The sequence below is a fragment of the Gymnoscopelus microlampas genome (genome assembly GCF_963454915.1).
Source record: "Gymnoscopelus microlampas genome assembly, chromosome: 6".
NCBI lineage: Eukaryota > Metazoa > Chordata > Actinopteri > Myctophiformes > Myctophidae > Gymnoscopelus > Gymnoscopelus microlampas.
The window spans coordinates 33,349,044-33,367,187 of NC_139943.1; the positions used below are offsets into that span (position 1 = coordinate 33,349,044).

Genomic DNA, 18,144 nt, shown 5'->3' on the forward strand with positions numbered 1-18,144 from the left:
AAAGCCGGGCAGAGTTAATGATTGACACAGAGATGCGATGACACGTCTAAAGATACGACTGGTGTTGCATTAGTGTCGCTGGACGGTGGTCACTCTGCACGGAACGGAACGGGGGACATCCATGCTTTAACATCACCGTCAAAAGGAACTAAACAAACAAGCAAACAAACAAACAAACAAACAACCCGGGATGTCATCGGCTCCTCCACGGCCGTGGGCGGTCACTGTGTGAACGATCAACCCGAAGAAACGACTCTGTTTTCCCCCCACTCACTCACTCACTCCATCTCCTCACCATCATCATCTCACAGTGTAGCTGCATCCAGGGCTTATTATTGTAAGCGGACGATGTGTGATCGAGGATGCTGCGGTTCCCAGTGAAGAAGATTCGCAAGCAGTTCAAGCTGCTGCTGCTGCTGGTGCTGCTCACCTTCGCCGTGTGGTTCACCTACCTGCACATCAACCAGGGCAAGAGCATCAGGCTGCACTTCAACTATGGCAAAGGTAAGGATCTCTATACTATATATGATAGTGGTTCTCAACCTGTGGGTCGGGACCCCACGTGATTTCTTTGTGTGTGTGTGTGGGGGGGGGGGGGGGGGGGGGGGTGACAGTGAAGTGTATGTAATATTTATTTGTGGAACCAAGTCAAACTAAATGTAATGCCTCAACTCAAATAGGATTATTTTGGGGGGTCCCCAGTTCAAATATGATTATTTTTGGGGGTCCCCCAGTTCAAATATGATTATTTTGGGGGGTCGCGGCCTGAAAAGGTTGAGAACCACTGCTGGTGCTGACACAGACACTTCAACTATGGCAAAGGCAGGACCTATACCATACTATATGACACAGACACTTGACTCACTTCATGCTGCTGCTGCTGCTGCTGGATTGATTGTTGTGGTAATCTGAAAGAACATGGGTTTATAAAAAAGGCAGTGTGGTCTGTGCTGTTGTTAAGGATTTCTTCTCTTGACCTCCTGAGATCATTTATGGCTTGCCAGAATATTTTGGTTGAGACATTTAAGCCTATATTCAATATAACTTGTAAATACTGAAGGCCTATTATCACGGTATAGCCTATATTCTATACATAAAACTGTATATATACAGTAGCCTATAGTCTGTCTGTCTGTCTGTCTGTCTGTCTGTCTGTCTGTCTGTCTACTGTACAGTGTATGCCTTATGCAGACAGAGTGAAGATGTGTCATAAGTGGAAGCGTTTCTTCTTTCTAGAAAGGCTGCTGCTGTGTGGTTTGGTTCCAGCCATGGGTCGAAAGCCAGCAGGCCGCCAGCGTATTAATAATAGAAGAGCTGATTGTACATTAATAATACAAGGGTTGATCAGGCATGCAGCTGCTGAGGTCATGACATGTCAGTCATATGTGGTAGAGATAGAGATGTATGCTGTGTGTGTGTGTGTGTGTGTGTGTGTGTGTGTGTGTGTGTGTGTGTGTGTGTGTGTGCGTGCGTGCGTGTGTGTGCGTGTGTGTGTGTGTGTGTGTGTGTGTGTGTGTGTGTGCGCGCACCTGCTGCTTGTGGTGGCTGGAGCTGCAGCCTGCACACCTGCTGGGTTTACTGATGGAATTTGTTCACTATAATAGTGGTTCTCCAACTTTTTCATGTCAAAGGACCCTAAACTTGAACTGGATTTGGGCCGTGGAGCTCCCCTGTGAAGAGATTTAGTGCCAAGGACCCCCAGAATTTTCTAGAAAGTTTAAAAAGTAGCAGATCTCCAAGCTCACAACGCATTGTTTTTGGTAGACAGGGATGTTTTTGGGCTATCAAAAGAACAGAGAGAGGGCGATGTGTTTTTGCTGCTAAACACCACCACAGTATTCCAGGGGCTGATGATGACTGCTGGAATAGAGGGAAATTATGGGTACAAAATGTATTTTTTTTACGTATACCCAGGCCAGGGCAAAGTCACACACTATGCCTTTAAGTGTCATCTTTCACTAGGTGGACTAAAAACACATGTTCATCGCCATTAACATGCTGACGGAGATAAAAGGCATTCTGTGCTGTCTGTCTGCCAGGGCTGATATCCTGCACTGTTCTCTAGAGCCTATAGTAGATGCTGTTAACTGATATGATAATGGTCATCATCATATATAATGTCCTGTACATCTGTACCACCCTTCTGCCTGTCTGTCTGCCTGCCTGTCTGTCTGTCTGTCTGTCTGTCTGTCTGTCTGTCTGTCTGTCTGTCTGTCTGTCTGTCTGTCTCTTTCTTTCAAGCACATATCTTTCCACCCTCATGGGCTTTGCCTGGATCCATACTAGATCTGTTTTGTTGATGATGAGAATCCATTTGGCCACCGACCATGGATGGCGTGCTACTGCTAGTCCTGGTTGTGATCGAGTGCTGACTGAGTTGTTATGCCGTGGCTCAGGCGACAGAAAAACAGTGTACTGTTACTACATGACATTTTAATTGAAACAGCCACTGTGTTCTCATATTCAGGAAGGGCAACGTGTGTCAAAGCCCGTAATTTAGAGGTAACTTGAAGTTCACTGAATTAGCCCGCAACCTTTCTCACTTTCAATTCTGACTCCCAACTTCCCTTTCTCTCTCTCTCGCGCTCTCTCACGCACGCACGCACGCACGCACGCACGCACGCACGCACGCACTCACGCAGCACACCAGAATGAGGTTATGTAATAAATGATCAAATGAGTTTTCACATCTCCTTGGTTTTTGCTCTTACACTCACACTGCACTCTTTCATATATTTTATTCCTTGTCTCACTATGTGCTGCGAGGGACAGATGGATTTCAAGTTTTCCACTTTCAATACTTTATATTGCCGTAGACGGCGTAGAGAGACTCAGGGGGATTTGGCTTACTGCATGCGGCTCAATGGAGTCTCAGTTTGAGAGAGAGGGACAACGTCTTTGTGTTTGTCCAATAAGACCCCGTCAATCATAACTTTGCTGTCAACATTTGAACTGTGCATGTTTTCTCACAAATTAGTTCCCTACTTTGTCGGACAAGTGTGTCACTCAAAAGTACAAGCTGTATGTGTGAAATTGCGTTTATAGATCTGCTATTTTCTCGACTTTTGAAAACAATTGAATGTGAAAGTGGCTATAGATCTGTCTGTGGATTTTATAAACATTTAACCAACGAAAAGCATCAACAAGTTCTTGTGAGTAAATAACTGCATTGGATCCGCTGGAACGTAGGTTAGGTTATTGAAAAGAAAAAGGGTTTTGGAAAAAAAGAATAAGGTTTCCAACCAGACAGCAATGATAAAAAAAAATGCAGACACAGGGTGGCCCGCGGTGTCAAGCCACGGAGTGAAAAGGTTTGTTGAGAGCTATTGATCCACAGGACTCCTCCACAACAGCACAACAGCGTGTGTGAATGTCTGCGAGTCAGACAGTTTGTTCTGTCGAAGGCTTTTGTGATCACGCTGTCTGCAAGGCAGCCGCCGATGTCTTGTTAACTTGACCAGGAGCGGAACCGGCCTGCTTTCATTTTCCAGAGAAACGCACAGCTCTCTACTCTCCTGTGTACATTCGGGTGATTTTTTTCCAACCTTGCTGTTTTTTAGCTATAGGTTCCGCTATTAGTCAGTCTGTTTTACTTCTCTACTCCGTCTGTCTTGGAAGGAAGCGGCGAAACAGGCTCTGTTGTTCTGGGCTCTAATTAACAAACCATTTGAACAGGTCAACCCACTTAACCTCTTTACCAATACCGCGTCTCCTCTGGAACGAAGGCATTCTAAGAGCGATGTAGCTATTACAGAAAATAGGGCCATATATTATGAAGCATGTAAATATTCGTATAATGGCTGTAATTGCCGTAAGTGAGCAATTGATTTTTCAATGCCGAGATTGAGGCCAGATACTATAGAAATGGATGTCATTTCTTTTTTATTGTTATGAAAGGACATCTTGTTGAATTTACCCTCTGCTACTACCATGTTCTGAATAGTCACATTAAATTACATTTGATTAGATTAGAAAAGCCATGTTTTTCTGTGCTCAGGATGCATAACATTTTGGTTCTGCCAGCGTTTCATCCTAAAGAGAATTGGCAGGTAATCACAAGATCCTAATAGAATTTGAATATCTTTGTGCAAAGCAGCCCAATAGGAATGCCTCTGTTACCCCATTAAGACCGGAAACGAATCTGTGTCATTTTAGATTTCTTTGGCTATTCAAAAATAGCAGATATACAAGATCATAGCGTTTGAGCTTTTTTAAATATCGTGAAAATTGGAGCAAATCTTTGAATATATATATATTTTTAAACAAACATTTGTAAAATGTTTTTGTTCAATCACGGATTGAATGGGTTAATCTGTGTAATGTGAGAAATCATTATAGAGGTACGTGGAGAGTGTTATTTAAAGCAACAAAAACAAACACTGATGCATAGTTGATTCACTTTCGGTCTACTTTAAGCTACGATCCGTTATTTGTATGCCCTCTGCCTCCCCGAGTCCTGATGGGAGAGAGGTAATGGCACCTGTGTAAAGCTTCAGGCAGTACTACCTGTAGGTGTCAACATCTAAGTAAAAAGATGAGTATAATGTGTAACGCAATGTAATGTTCAACTACACATTCCTTTACATAATTGTTTGGCAGTCTGCATGTTTTTTAAGCCTTTTGTTTATTCGTGTGCCTAGAAAAGCTCTAAAGGCTAAAGAGTTGAAGGTATTAACCACCACTTAAGCCCTATATCGTCGTCTGTGTTGGCGCAGAAACCTCTTATCTCCATATTCTAACCTTTTGTGTTTTCTTTAATACCACGGCATCACACAAAAGCATCAAAAATAGCAGATCTACAAGCTCGAAACTTGAGCTTGTAGATCTGCTACTTTTGCTATTTTTGAATTTGAAAAGTCCTGAAAAGTTACAGTTTTGAGACATATGAGGTTTCCGCCCGACCGACAGAGACGATATACTAGTTGACTGGCGTCTGGGGGTCCTTTTAGGCTATCTAAGGCTATTGTTTCCAAACGTTGGCCCCCAGAATAAGAAGGATAGGATTCAAGTGGTTAATGCTTTTTCCCCCTGCATTTTACAATGGTCTCCCTCCCACGTCATATTTGTGCTTTGGACCTTTGTCTTTTTTTTGTGGATACTCTAGGACAGGGGTCTTCAACAGGGGGTCCTCAGAGTTAATACAGGGGGGCCGCCAAATCTTTGTGTGATATGATTTTTTATTCTTTTTACATTCCTAATCTGAGGAGAACTTCATTCAAAAATAGCCGCTCTACAAGCTCACACTGCGAGGCCTTGTGAGCTTGTAGATCGGCTATTTTTGGCAAAGAGGTACAAGTGTAGAGGGAAAAAAGAGCAGACCAAGTCAAAAAAAAAAAGTTTAATCTGACACACAATCTTATACAATATAGAGGGGGTCCCTGCTTCATCTCTCTCTCAGCTAGGGGGTCCTTGGCCTGAAAAACGTTGACGACCGCTGCTCTAGGACTTTCAAATACGTTTTCTTTTAGAACATCTAAGAACATGAAGCAGGCTGATGGTACAGTACTGTCCTCGTCTACCCTCATAATGTCTTTGACCAAGGCGATCAGTCTCCAACCGGCTTATAGCAGCATGAGGCTGCTTGCACAGTAGAACCTGGCGGCCAGCCTGTGTGTACAGTATGAATGTACAGTACAGCGTGAACGTACAGAACAAAGTTAGCCCTCCCTCCGCTTCTGTAATAGCTTCTCACCATGGACACTGTCAATAGGTCAATGTACTGTAGCTGAGAGATTTCTAAGGTGGTGGTGTGTGTCGTTTGAGAGGGTTTCCTCAAGGCTTTGACCCATTAAGGCCGGGAACGCATCTGCGTCATTTTATATTTGAGCTATAACCATTATTTTATACTTTGGGCCGTTTAATAATAGCAGATATACAAGCTCATAGCTTGTAGATCTGCTATTTTTTTACATCTGCTATTTTTGAAAAATCTGGAACATTTGTGCAAAACTTCGAATATATATATTTTCAAAGCGAACATTTGTAACTCAAATCTTTGCTTCTGGAGGTCCCTGGAACAACATATTTTACCGATGTTCGCTTAAAAAAATATATATTCAAAGATTTGCATGGATGTTCGCGATTTTTCAAAAATAGCAGATCTACAAGCTCGTAGCGTGGCACTCGGTGCCGCAATACAAGCTTGTATATTTCATTGTTTATTAAAGCGAGAATAATGGCGTCCATTATAGCATGCTAACTTTCCCCGGGATAGAAAGCCTGCCGTTTTTATTAGCTTGGATTCCCGATCGTCGATGATGTCACTGGTTCTTTAAGCCCTAATTGCTCCCCCCCCCTGAGCACTAAATATGTCCACCTGAGCAGCCATCACCTGGGTGAAGCTGAAACGGAATTCCCCCCGTTAGGAGTAATGAGGTCTACAATATTATGAGAGCCACTGGATTAGCTAACTATACAGCAGGCCGTCGCCCAGTGGACGTGATGTAATGTGATCACTATGACTGCATGAGCTCATTTCATTGCTCCGTCACCAGAGGCCATTCCACAGCTGTGTGTCTGTGTGTGTGTGCATTAATGTATTGCTATATCGTTGTTGTCGGGCAGAAACCTCTTATCTCCGTATTCTAATGTTGTGTGTTTTTTTTATTTAACCCTTTAAGACCGGGAAAGCATCATTTTTGTCATTTTAAGATTTCTTTGGCTATTCAAAAATAGCAGATATACAAGCTCATAGCGCGGCACCGAGTGCCGCGCTATGAGCTTGTAGATCTGCTATTTTTGAAAGATCGTGAAAATTTGTGCAAATCTTGGAATATATATTTGTTAAAGCGAACGTTTGTAAAATATTTAGTTCCAGGGACCCCCAGAAGCAAAGATTTGAGTTACAAATGTCTGCTTCAAAACACATTTTCATGATAAAAAAAAATGTGCAGATCTACAAGCTCATACCGCGGCACTCGGTACCGCGCTATGAGCTTTTATATCTGCTATTTTTGAATAGCCAAAGAAATCTAAAATGATCCTGAAAAGTCACAGTTTTAGACAGAGACAGAGACGATAGAGTGGAGAAATTACATCGCTCTCCACCGTCTGAATGGAAGCCTCTACGGGCAGGCTTTTATCCACAGTATTCATCATTCAGAATAGAAAACCCAGCCAGGAGCCATCTTCAAACTCCCTTTTTCAGAAGTTGAATCTTTGAAAGGTATGAGATGATGTGTTAAAATGATCTACACAGTATCTGGTGTAGAGATAACCCTCTAGATATTTCTCGCTTTATTCTTCTGTACGCTGTCAGATATTGAGTGTTCATTTAACTCTCTCTCCATCCAATGGATCCTTTCGGGTCGTTATATGGTGGACATAACCATTGTTCTAATTTATATACACACATATTACCGGTGATTCATGGCTATAGATTATCCATATTGTGTGTTGTTAACACACATCTAGGCGTGTGCGTGTGCATGTGCGTGTGCGTGTGCAAGACTGCATAAACCCTGTATCGTCTCTGTCGGGTCTTTTGCCGCTTTTGCGTGACTCTGTAGTTGTATGATCAAGTAGGGCGTTCATTTACGAAAAAACACAAAAAGTTAGAACATGGCTCTCTACTAGGTCCGCTCTTTGGTATCGAACACAACGGTTTCCTGTGCCATGCAGTCCATAGGTCAGGAGCCTACTACAGTATCTTCTGTTTCTGTGACTCGATGCACAAGTACACAGCTAAGTACACACCTAAACGGTGGTTTTGATACGGGGTGTCGGAGTGATGTCCTTTAGGATTGACCCCGCCTCCCTCTGGTTCAGATGCGCCACCCCCGCCCACTCTGAAATCGGTCTTCCGAAAACAGCAGACCAGCGGACCCAGCAACAGCGAACCCCCGGACCCCGGAAACAGGTTCCGTTTCGGGGTTGTTGCAGGGTTGTTTCGGGGTTGTTGCGGGGTTGTTTCGGGGTTGTTGCGGGGTTGTTGCGGGGTTGTTGACACTTTCAGAACCAATACAGAGACCCAGCGGTGATAGGGTGATGTCGGTCAGTAAAAACAGAGAGATGTGTCAGGGTGAGCGGTGGTCACCTTATCACCGCGGCTCAGTGACGTCATGTTGTAGTTTTCAAACCACCGCGGTGATAAGGTGACCACCGAAAATGGTAGCATGTGCCCAGCTTTACCCTCCAAATCCAACCAACCCTTGAGGCTGAGTACAAAGCAGGCACTGGGTACCATTTTTATCTTTTTGGTAAAACTCAGCCAGGGTTTGATCCCCTGACCTCCCAATCTCAGGGCACTCTTTTCTTTCTTCCCCCTCTTTTTTGATATCTTTTGGGCTTTTTCTGCCTTTATTTATAGTTTTATAGTAGAGACGGACAGGACACAGGGGGAGAGAGATGGGGAGAGACATGCAGCAAAGACCGTCGGGAACGGGACTCGAACCCACGGTGCGCTGTCAGACTACTTAGGTGTGTCCAGGGCCGACACTCTTAACGACAACCCTTTAGCCATCACATTTTCCTTTCATTATCAAAGTCAACCTTTTGTTAAATATACCCCAAAGATTCGAATGAAACGCTTTTTCGACTTTGATGATGAGTTAAAAACTGGTGAAAGGTGTTGTCGTGAAGCAGTTTTTCCAGATTTGCGCAGCCGGCCGGACTGACCTTATTTAATCAGAATTTCAATGAGGAAGTGCGTTGGCAGGCGGCGCGGTGGCGCATAGTAGATGAGAGGCACATTTCTGCGGTCACGCCGTCGCACACAACAGCTCCCCTGTTCCCCCTAGTCAACAGGTCCACTGACGGCCTGGCTGGCTTCCTGATACAGCCCTCCATTCATTCCACCATCATTACACATGGGGGAGGCACACGCACGTGCACACATGCGCACGCACACATGCACACATGAAGCAGTGGTTCTCAAACTTTTTCAAGTCAAGGACCCCCAAATTGATATGTATTTGGCCACGGACACCCCATCTCACAAGTATTTTGTGCCAGGGATTTTTCAAAAATAGCAGAGCTACAAGCTCATAGCGCGGCACTCGGTGCCGCGCTATGAGCTTGTAGATCTGCTATTTTTTAATAGCCAAAGTATACAATAATGGTTAAAGTGGTTAAAATGATTGTGACTCTATATTAACTAATTTAATCTGAAAAGGTTTTGTGCCAGGGACTCCCCAGAAGAGAAGATTTTGTGTTAAAACAATTAAAGATTATTCAAACTTTTCCAAAAAAATCCGGTATTTTTTTAATTTTATTTAAAAAATAGCAGATGTACAAGCTTGCAGTATGTGAGCTTGTAGATCTAGGAGTTTTTGAATAGCCAACGTATGAATGGATAATGGTGAATTGAGAGACGAGGAAGGGCTACGTGGGTCCGTAATTATCAGGAAGTGAAACTCTTTGGAGAGGGTTCAATTGTAGGTCAAAACGTATACGTTCCTTCCCTTTGTATTAGGCTGACACGTGTGAGAATCAGGTGATCTTAACCCATTCAATCCGGGAACGCATCTGTGTCATTTTAGATTTCTTTGGCTATTCTAAAATAGCAGATCTACAAGCTCATGAGCTTGTAGATCTGCTATTTTTGAAAAATCGTGAACGTTTGTGCAAATCTTTGAATATATATATTTTTAATAGATTTAAAAAACATATTTTTAAAATCGATTGTAACTCGCTGTGCTCATGGCATGCTATATTATGAGTTTTAAACACACACGCACACACACACACACACTCACACACACACACACACACACACACACACACACACACACACACACACACACACACACACACACACACACACACACACACACACACACACACACACACACACACACACACACACACACACAAGGGCACACACAAGGTCACAAATATTACGCGAGTAGGACTGCAACAACTATTGATTATTTTCTTAGTGTTCATTCTATTGACTACTTTTTTGATTAATCGAATAATCGGGACGCATGTAATTGGTATCTTCGTGTGAGCTTATAGATCTGCTCTTTTCTCTATTTAAAATTTTTATAGTTTTTTAAACTTACCCAAAATAGGGATAAATTATTTGATTTAATGATCAACTATTGGTTATTTTCCATTATCAATTCAATCCATTAAACTAACCCTATGCACCAGTGCAACTCGCTACACACACACACACACACGCACACGCACACACACACACACACAGATGATCATTCTTGTGTCGTAAGGAGGAAGTCAAAGGGAGGAAGTGTGTGGAGATTGAACAGATTGGCTACTTGGTTGCCCAGGGAGACACCATATGGGAGAGGGCGTAACACACACACAGTTCTGAGTGTCCGTTTAACTCCGAGAGGGTGCCAAACGTAACCAAATGGACCCTTGCGGGTCCATTTGGTTACGTTTGGCACCCTCTCGGAGTTACAAATGGATGAATTAACACTGAGGGTTTTTACTGGGTTAGTTTAGCATTGGTAGAACATTCTGTACTGCACATTTGGCCCCATTGATTGTTGCCTGGAGACAAATATGATTAAAAAAATAAAACCGTAAGCTGCATTCATCTGTAATTAACTATGCATATTTCCTTTTTTTTCTTTTTTTTTTTACCTCAGAATGAGAATGAGAATCACCTTTATTGTTACATCACAGGTTTACGGGTGTAAACAAGGGATTGAAATTCTTTTCCTGGTACAGTTATTTTATTATGCAGAGACGTGTGTCTTACTGTCAAAGAATTGATTGAAATGCATTTTCTCGTACAGTTATTTTATTATGCAGAGATGTGTTTCTTACTGTCAAAGAATTGATTTAAAAATACTACTGCTGTTTCTATAAAGCTTTGACTGGTTTAGGGCCAAAATGCATTTCTGATCTTGTACGATATCATAATCCATCCTGACCTCTCAGGTCATCTGGGCAAGGTCTGCTTTCTGTTCCTACAACCAAAACTAAAGGTAGTTTTTGTGCACCACATATCTAGAACACATTCCCAGAAAAGGCAGGTCTACTGCACTCTTTATAAAACACAACTATAGACGTTTCTTTTTTGCCGCTGCCTTTGATTGAGTTATTTTAGTTTTTTCTCTTTATTTCTCTTCTGCACTGTAATTGCATCTGTTATTTTTAACTTATTTTGTTTTATTCATCCTAATGTCATTGTATAATTGTGGTTCCTTTGTAAAGCACATTGAATTGCCTTGTTGCTGGAATGTGCTATACAAATAAAATGGCCTTACCTTTTCTTGCCTTGCTGCACACATGTACAAAGTATTATAGATGTACATATAGGCCGGGCGGACATTACTTTGACGTCTGATTCTTGACATTTATTCTAATATGCCCCCCTGACTCTGCACATTCCCCATTGCACATTCCCTTTTCAAGTCAGACTCTTTCATCAAGATAAACCATTTATTGCAATGATATTTCATTAAATGGACTCGGTGTGACTCTGCTCCTGTGATACTACAGATTTATCTGCGCCAACACGACACAGAATGTGAAATCACACAAACCCCCTGAAGCAGAGCCTTAAGATACAGAGTTATGAACACACCATTAAACCATTCAAGGGCATAACGTTACACAGACATAACATAAACAACGTAAAATCCACATAATTCATGCATTGTATATACTGTAGTACTACAGAACTACTGTAAATGCCACTAGGAGGAGGCTTGGGAGGTGGAGGGAGTTTGATCACTGACTAGGGATGGGACAATTATCATTATTGTTTATCGCGATTGAAAAACGCTCACAGTAATCGTAGAGATTTTAATTTATCGTTAAATTGTCCTCCATCATACACTGAGATCAATTCGCTTTTGGCGAGCTGTGTATCCGGTCTGGACCTGTTGGCTCTATATTTGGAACGTGTTTTTCCGTCTTCAGCAAATCTCTTTGCCAAATGTTATTAACTAGAAGTTCGGGGCGCTACGCGGCCCGAACGTCTAGCGTGACGCGTCGTTCACTTTGCAGTGCCACCTTACAGGCACCTCACAGTGTGAGAGAGAGTTTTGTGCTCTCCTAAATCCACGGCAGGCTTTGAAAGTACCCACTTCAGAAAGAGGTGACGTGCATCACCTCTCCAATGACCAAAACCCACTATGGAAGCCGTCGAACTGGTGCGATCTGACGGCATCCTAGAATTTATAGGTAGGATGTGATGTCATGCGTGATGTCATGCTGTCGTGAGATTACGTCACACTGGCGTTGTGTCCATATTCGACCGACATGGCGCAGGATTCAAATTGTATATATAGATAGATGTGGCTAATGTTACGCAGGATTGCATTGCTCATGGGACGGTCTTGCACGCTGTGCAGGAACCTATTTTACCAGGAGCACGCGCAGGCACACAAAGGCTCCCGACTCACACCAGGCGAATTAACATAGGAATGAGCCTAGATGCATATCAATTGTCCATTGTGTGTCCTGTAGTGTAGGTGTTAAACTACGTGCGTGTCACGTCATTAAAATAGAGTGCAACCACGTTCCAATTCAGCATTGCAACACTGATGCTACGCCCAGAATATGGATGCTGGGGTTCAGCTGGTTAATAACAGTGTAATTTTTAAGCTAGTTTTAAGCATATTTTGATTATCACGATAATATCGTTGATCTCAATAATTTTGGAAATGTTCATAATGGTCCCATCCCTACCACTGAGAAGCTGCAAGAACGCAGAGCATGTACAGTATGAAGAGTGAACTGCGTTCTGCTTAAAAAGACTTGAATGAACTATTAGGATTGGGGGCGTATACGTGTTAGCTTGTTAGCGGATGAGATTGAAGGGTGATTGAGCGTGGCTGAACGCGGGGAACCGCCGGCCTGACTGCAGAGACTTGCTCGCGATGCTCGATTTGCTGCTGATTTCTCGTTTTGTTTTATTTCATATGCCGTTTTGAACATTGTGACAAGCAGCAAAATGGTGCTTGTACCTATAGCGTATAAGTGAGTGACAAATACGTAAACCTAGGCCTGACACAATTATTACATAATCATCTAATCGCAATGATTTGTGATAATCGCAATTTTTTTTGCATAATCGTCATACTCGTTTCCATGTTGAAAAAGTTTCACACGTTTTCAAATATTAAAAATAGCAGAAATAGCTGATCTACAAGCTTAGAGCGCGCCACGAAGTGATGCGTTGTAATAATAAAATTTACATATTTAATAATAACTAAAATTATTAAATATGTCAATAATTTATTTCACAATATGCATCTGTGGAACCGAGTCAAACTAAACGTAATGCCTCAACTCCTACCATTCCAAGAGAGTGTCAGGGTGGGGGGAACAGGGGGTCCCCAGTTCAAATATGATTATTTTGGGGGGTCCCCAGTTCAAATATGATTATTTTAGGTGGTCCCCAGTTCAAATATGATTATTTTGGGGGGCCCCTTGTTCAAATATGATTATTTTGGGGGGTCCCCAGTTCAAATATGATTATTGTGGGGGCTGTCATATATGCACTGTGAATGTTTTGATTACGAAGCTCATATGTTCCAATGTTCAATGCCAAACACACAATTAAATCGTTAATCGCAATCATTTGAGTGACAATTAATCGCCAACTTAAATGTGTAATCGTGACAGCCCTACTTGTACCTATAGCCTATAAGAGAGTGACAAGTACGTAAACCCCTGTTGATTCTCTTGATCGAAATCCAACGTCGTCACAGTGAGACCAATACAACACAACCAATGAAATAAAACAGTATTGTACAAGTGGCCGTACAGTATTGTGATGATAATACCTGGAGGATGCTGCTGCTGCTGCTGCTGTGTGCACACTACACCCACATGCATGCTTGGATGTAGACGTGTGAAGCCAGATAAGGGTTGCTTGATCTTGCCATCGGCGCCCTGCAGGTTTCGGTTGGCTTGTTGTCATGGTAACTGGTGCCCTCTGATGTCACCTCCGCTGCCTAAACTTCTTTCATCAGCTGTGTGGTGGTGCCTACAGTCAGTCAGCTGGTAGTGAGCCTGAGACACTTGCTTTGGCGGTGGATGCGGCGCGCGCACACAGACACACGATCACACACACACGATCACACACACACACACACACACGCCTGTATTACTAGAATTACTAGGACAGCGACATTTTAGGCCATTTTTACCATTTTTGCAATCTGCCTTTTTTTTTTTTTTACCCTAATCCTAAAGCCTGAGTTGTACTTAGTTGCTTGCCGGTATCGTGCAGCGAAATCTATCTTCTATATCAGTGGTTCTCAAACTTTTTCATGCCAAGGACCCCCAAAATGACATGTATGTGGCCACGGACCCCCATCTGAAAATATGATGTGCCAGAGCCCCCCAGAAGCAAAGATTTGTGTTAAAAAAGATTTAAAGATTCGCACACATTTTCAAGATTTTTCAAAAATAGCAGATATACAAGCTCATAGTGCGGCACTCGGTGCCGCACTATGAGCTTGTATATCTGCTATTTTTGAATAGCCAAAGTATAAAATATGGATAAAGGGGTTAAAATGAATGTGACGCTTTATTAACACATTTTGCCTTTTTTTATTAACACATTTTGTCCTTGGGCAACACGTCGCATCGCGACACGTTGTGAGCTTGCAGATCTGCCATTTTCAAACATTTTAGTACTTTTACTTAAGTCAATTTTGAGTTCCAAACTTTTACTTGTAACAGAGTACTTCTACATTGCAGTATCGGCACTTTTACTTTAGTAAAACATTAGAGTACTTTTCCCACCACTGCCTATAGGAATCATTAAAGGACGACTTCACCACTTTTCAGCATATCTTCATATAACAGGTCCTCACTAATGCTCATGATAAAATGGTACAATTTTTTTCTAATCAGTTTGTGTCTGAGAGGAGGGCTGTGACAGTTCAGAAACCCGTCTACCAGTGACGTCATCATTGGGGAATCCAAGCTAATAGAAACTGCAGGCTTTGTATTCCTGGAAAGTTGCAATGCAATAATAGATCCCATTGTTCTCGCCTTAATAAAAATCTGAATAAAAAAATTGAAATCTTTTTGGAAAAAAAAATCCTGCCTAACGATGATGTCACTGGTACACGGGTTTCTGGACTGTCCACAGCCTTCCTATGAGACAGAGACCAAAAATGTTATCATTTTAGCATGAGCATTAGTGAGGACCTATTATATGAAGATGTTGAAAAGTGGTGAAGTCGTCCTTTAAAGGGAACCGTTAAGGAGGGAATCGTTAAGGAACCGGAATCGCTTAAAATCCAAAAGGATCCCAAACCATACTCCCGGACAGGTTGTTTACACCCTGTCCGGCTGTAAATGAAGACAAACAGAGCATGCAGTTCCTCTCTGCGGTTCAGATAAAGAGACACTATGGTGGATATATCCACAGTGGACTCCCTGTCATACTTACAGTAGAATAGAGGGGGGGTCTTATCGGCAGCACTGTCACATCTGCACTGTCTTTATCGTCTAAAATACACAGCCAGCAGTAAAGCTGGGGATTTATTCTTTATCTAAATTCCACCCAGACATGTTGGTTGGTGGAGGCCTTTAAATGTCATCGGGGGAAAAAAAGCCATCAAACTCTCTCCCTGTTTTCCCTCTTCCCCTCCCTATCTCTCTGTTTTTCTCTCTCTCTCTCCCCACCGCTTTAATCTCCCCTCCCTCTCTCCCTCCCCCTCTCTCTTTCTCTCCCTTCCCCTCTTTCTCCTTACCTGCCTCTTGTTCGCTTTAAAACATATATATATATATATTCAAAGATTTGCACACATTTTCCACGATTTTTAGAAAATAGCAGATCTACAAGCTCATTGCGCGGCACTCGATTCCGCGCTATGAGCTTGTAGATCTGCTATTTTTGAATAGCCAAATAAATCTTAAAATGACACAGATGCGTTCCCAGAAAACACTCTGGGTCTCTCTATCTATACTAGCTGCACGGATGTGTAAATATTCATAAGCATGCGTTGAATAAAAAAACAACAACAATCAATGTGAGCGATACTGAATATGCAATGAAAGGAGAAGGGGGGAAAACAAACAGATTTGTGCACGGTGGTGAGTAACGCTGCGTCGAGCAGAAGCATCACCAGAAAGACACCTTCTCCATCTCGATTGTTAATGAATCCATCCGTAACTCAGAGTGGATCTACAAATGGATGGTTGCTTCCATTTGTACACTCTCTGAGTTACTTTACTCAGTGCCAGAAAAAAAACATCATCTATAGCCGCCAGTGGCAGCGATTTTCGAGTGTTTTCGCTCACCTTTGAAAAATCATAGAATGTTATTCTTCACAACGATCGACCCACCGACCGCTTTAAAAGACGTGGGTGGGTGTCGTAGACTCTGAGAATTTTTTTGTGTGCCATTCCATAGATGTTGAATGAGGGGGTGGTTTCGCCTCAAAACAACAGAAAGGTTAGAAAAAGGCTTTTTTTTAAGGAGGTGGACGTGGTGTTTTGTTTTGTGATCATGTGGTTTTGCTGCTTTTGTGCCTCTGAGAGACTCAGAAGGTGATCGCGGGTTTGCGAACAGCGCCACCTGGTGGAAAAACACCAAAACATGTAGAACACATCTTTGGCACTGAATTGATTAGGGCTGCAACTATGGATTATTTTCTTACTTACTTACTTTTCTTTTTTTACATGTTTTCATATATCTACAAATCAAATAATCCCTATTTTATACTTCATCGCATAACGGTGACATGCAAAAATAAACTCCTCAAAAGTTCGGAAACCTAACTTTGGTCGATTATTTCTCCCCCTCAATAACACCAATTTATATTGTATTTTTATCTAGTTATCGTTGATTAGCCACCTCTACAACAAGGTATAACTTGTACGGACCGTGCAATCATGGAATGAACAACACAGATGTGGGTTGCCCTCCCCCCAAAAGTTTGCCAAGATCCCCCAATATGCTTCTGTTGGTATTCGCTCTGGTTTTGAGCGACCTGCTGGCAGGTGTGTGTGAGTCACAGGTGTGTGTCAGTCACAGGTGTGTGTCAGTCACAGGTGTGTGTGAGTCACAGGTGTGTGTCAGTCACAGGTGTGTGTGAGTCACAGGTGTGTGTCAGTCACAGGTGTGTGTGAGTCACAGGTGTGTGTCAGTCACAGGTGTGTGTGAGTCACAGGTGTGTGTCAGTCACAGGTGTGTGTGAGTCACAGGTGTGTGTCAGTCACAGGTGTGTGACTGGCACCTGAGCATGGGTCCTGCAACCGTGACAGAGATCTGTCTGTGGGACCGTTGTGCAAATCTTGCCTGTAAATGTCTGGAAGAAAACCTATGGTTCCTCAGTGAAGCAAGGGTGAGGAACCAGTCTTCTTGGGGTGTTGTCTTCTCGGGTCTTTGACTTCACCAGTCTCACAAGTGTCTTTTTTTTGTGTGGCTTTTATGCCTTTTTTGATAGGATAGTAGGCTGACAGGAAATGGAGAGAGAGATGGGGAGTGACATGCAGCAAAGGCCGTCAGGATCGGGACTCGAACCCACGACACGCTGTTTGTCAGGCTACTTTGGAGCCTAGGTGGCCGGACCGCTACGCCAGCAGTCCGGGCCACAAGTGTCATTAATCCATTTGTAACTCAGGGAGTGTGCAAATGGAACCACATTTATTTCCATTTGTACACTACCCTCCCTCACTCAAGAGTCATGATTTGACTCTCGAGTTTGTCGCTGCGAGCCAGTCGAAGTGGGTGGGTGGTGGGTGTCAGTGGGAGGGGAGGGACGGGGGACGGGGGGCGTTGTGGTGAGGTGACCTTTTCCATTCAAACAGCCACTACAAAAGGCCCATTCAGAGCGGCAGGGGGGAGAGCACTCAGACACACTCTCTTTGATGATTGATTGAAACCCAGCGAGATCTGGATCGCTTTACTGTAAGGCAACACCACAGCCGATACGCACACACACACGCGCATGCACGCACACACACACATAGTACACAAACAGATGCACACACATACGTGTTTTTATTACTATGCTTGTGAGGACATAAACATTTTAGGACGCTGATTTATTAATGGTACATTTTTTTATACCTAAACCTAAACTCAGAAATAGCAGATCTTTAAGCTCAGAACGGGAGTCGCGACACTGCCGCGCAACTAAGTCTAAATCAGGCATAACTCTAACCTCAAACCCTGAATTTACCTCTAGATGTCTCATCCTAACTCTAGCCCCAACTTCAATCTTTTCCTGATAGTGAATTTTACTCTTTGTTTTA

The 18,144-nt window shown here is 42.9% G+C and overlaps 1 protein-coding gene across 1 annotated transcript in view; it reads left to right on the forward strand.

The window, feature by feature from the left end:
• Nucleotides 1-352: 352 nt before the first annotated feature.
• b4galnt4a (beta-1,4-N-acetyl-galactosaminyl transferase 4a) overlaps nt 353-18,144 on the forward strand; it is a 331,744-nt gene continuing 313,952 nt past the window's right edge. The window contains exon 1 of the mRNA XM_084059091.1: nt 353-504. Coding sequence (XP_083915217.1) covers nt 363-504 — 142 coding nt within the window. The 5' untranslated portion in view covers nt 353-362. The remainder of the gene's footprint in view (nt 505-18,144) is intronic.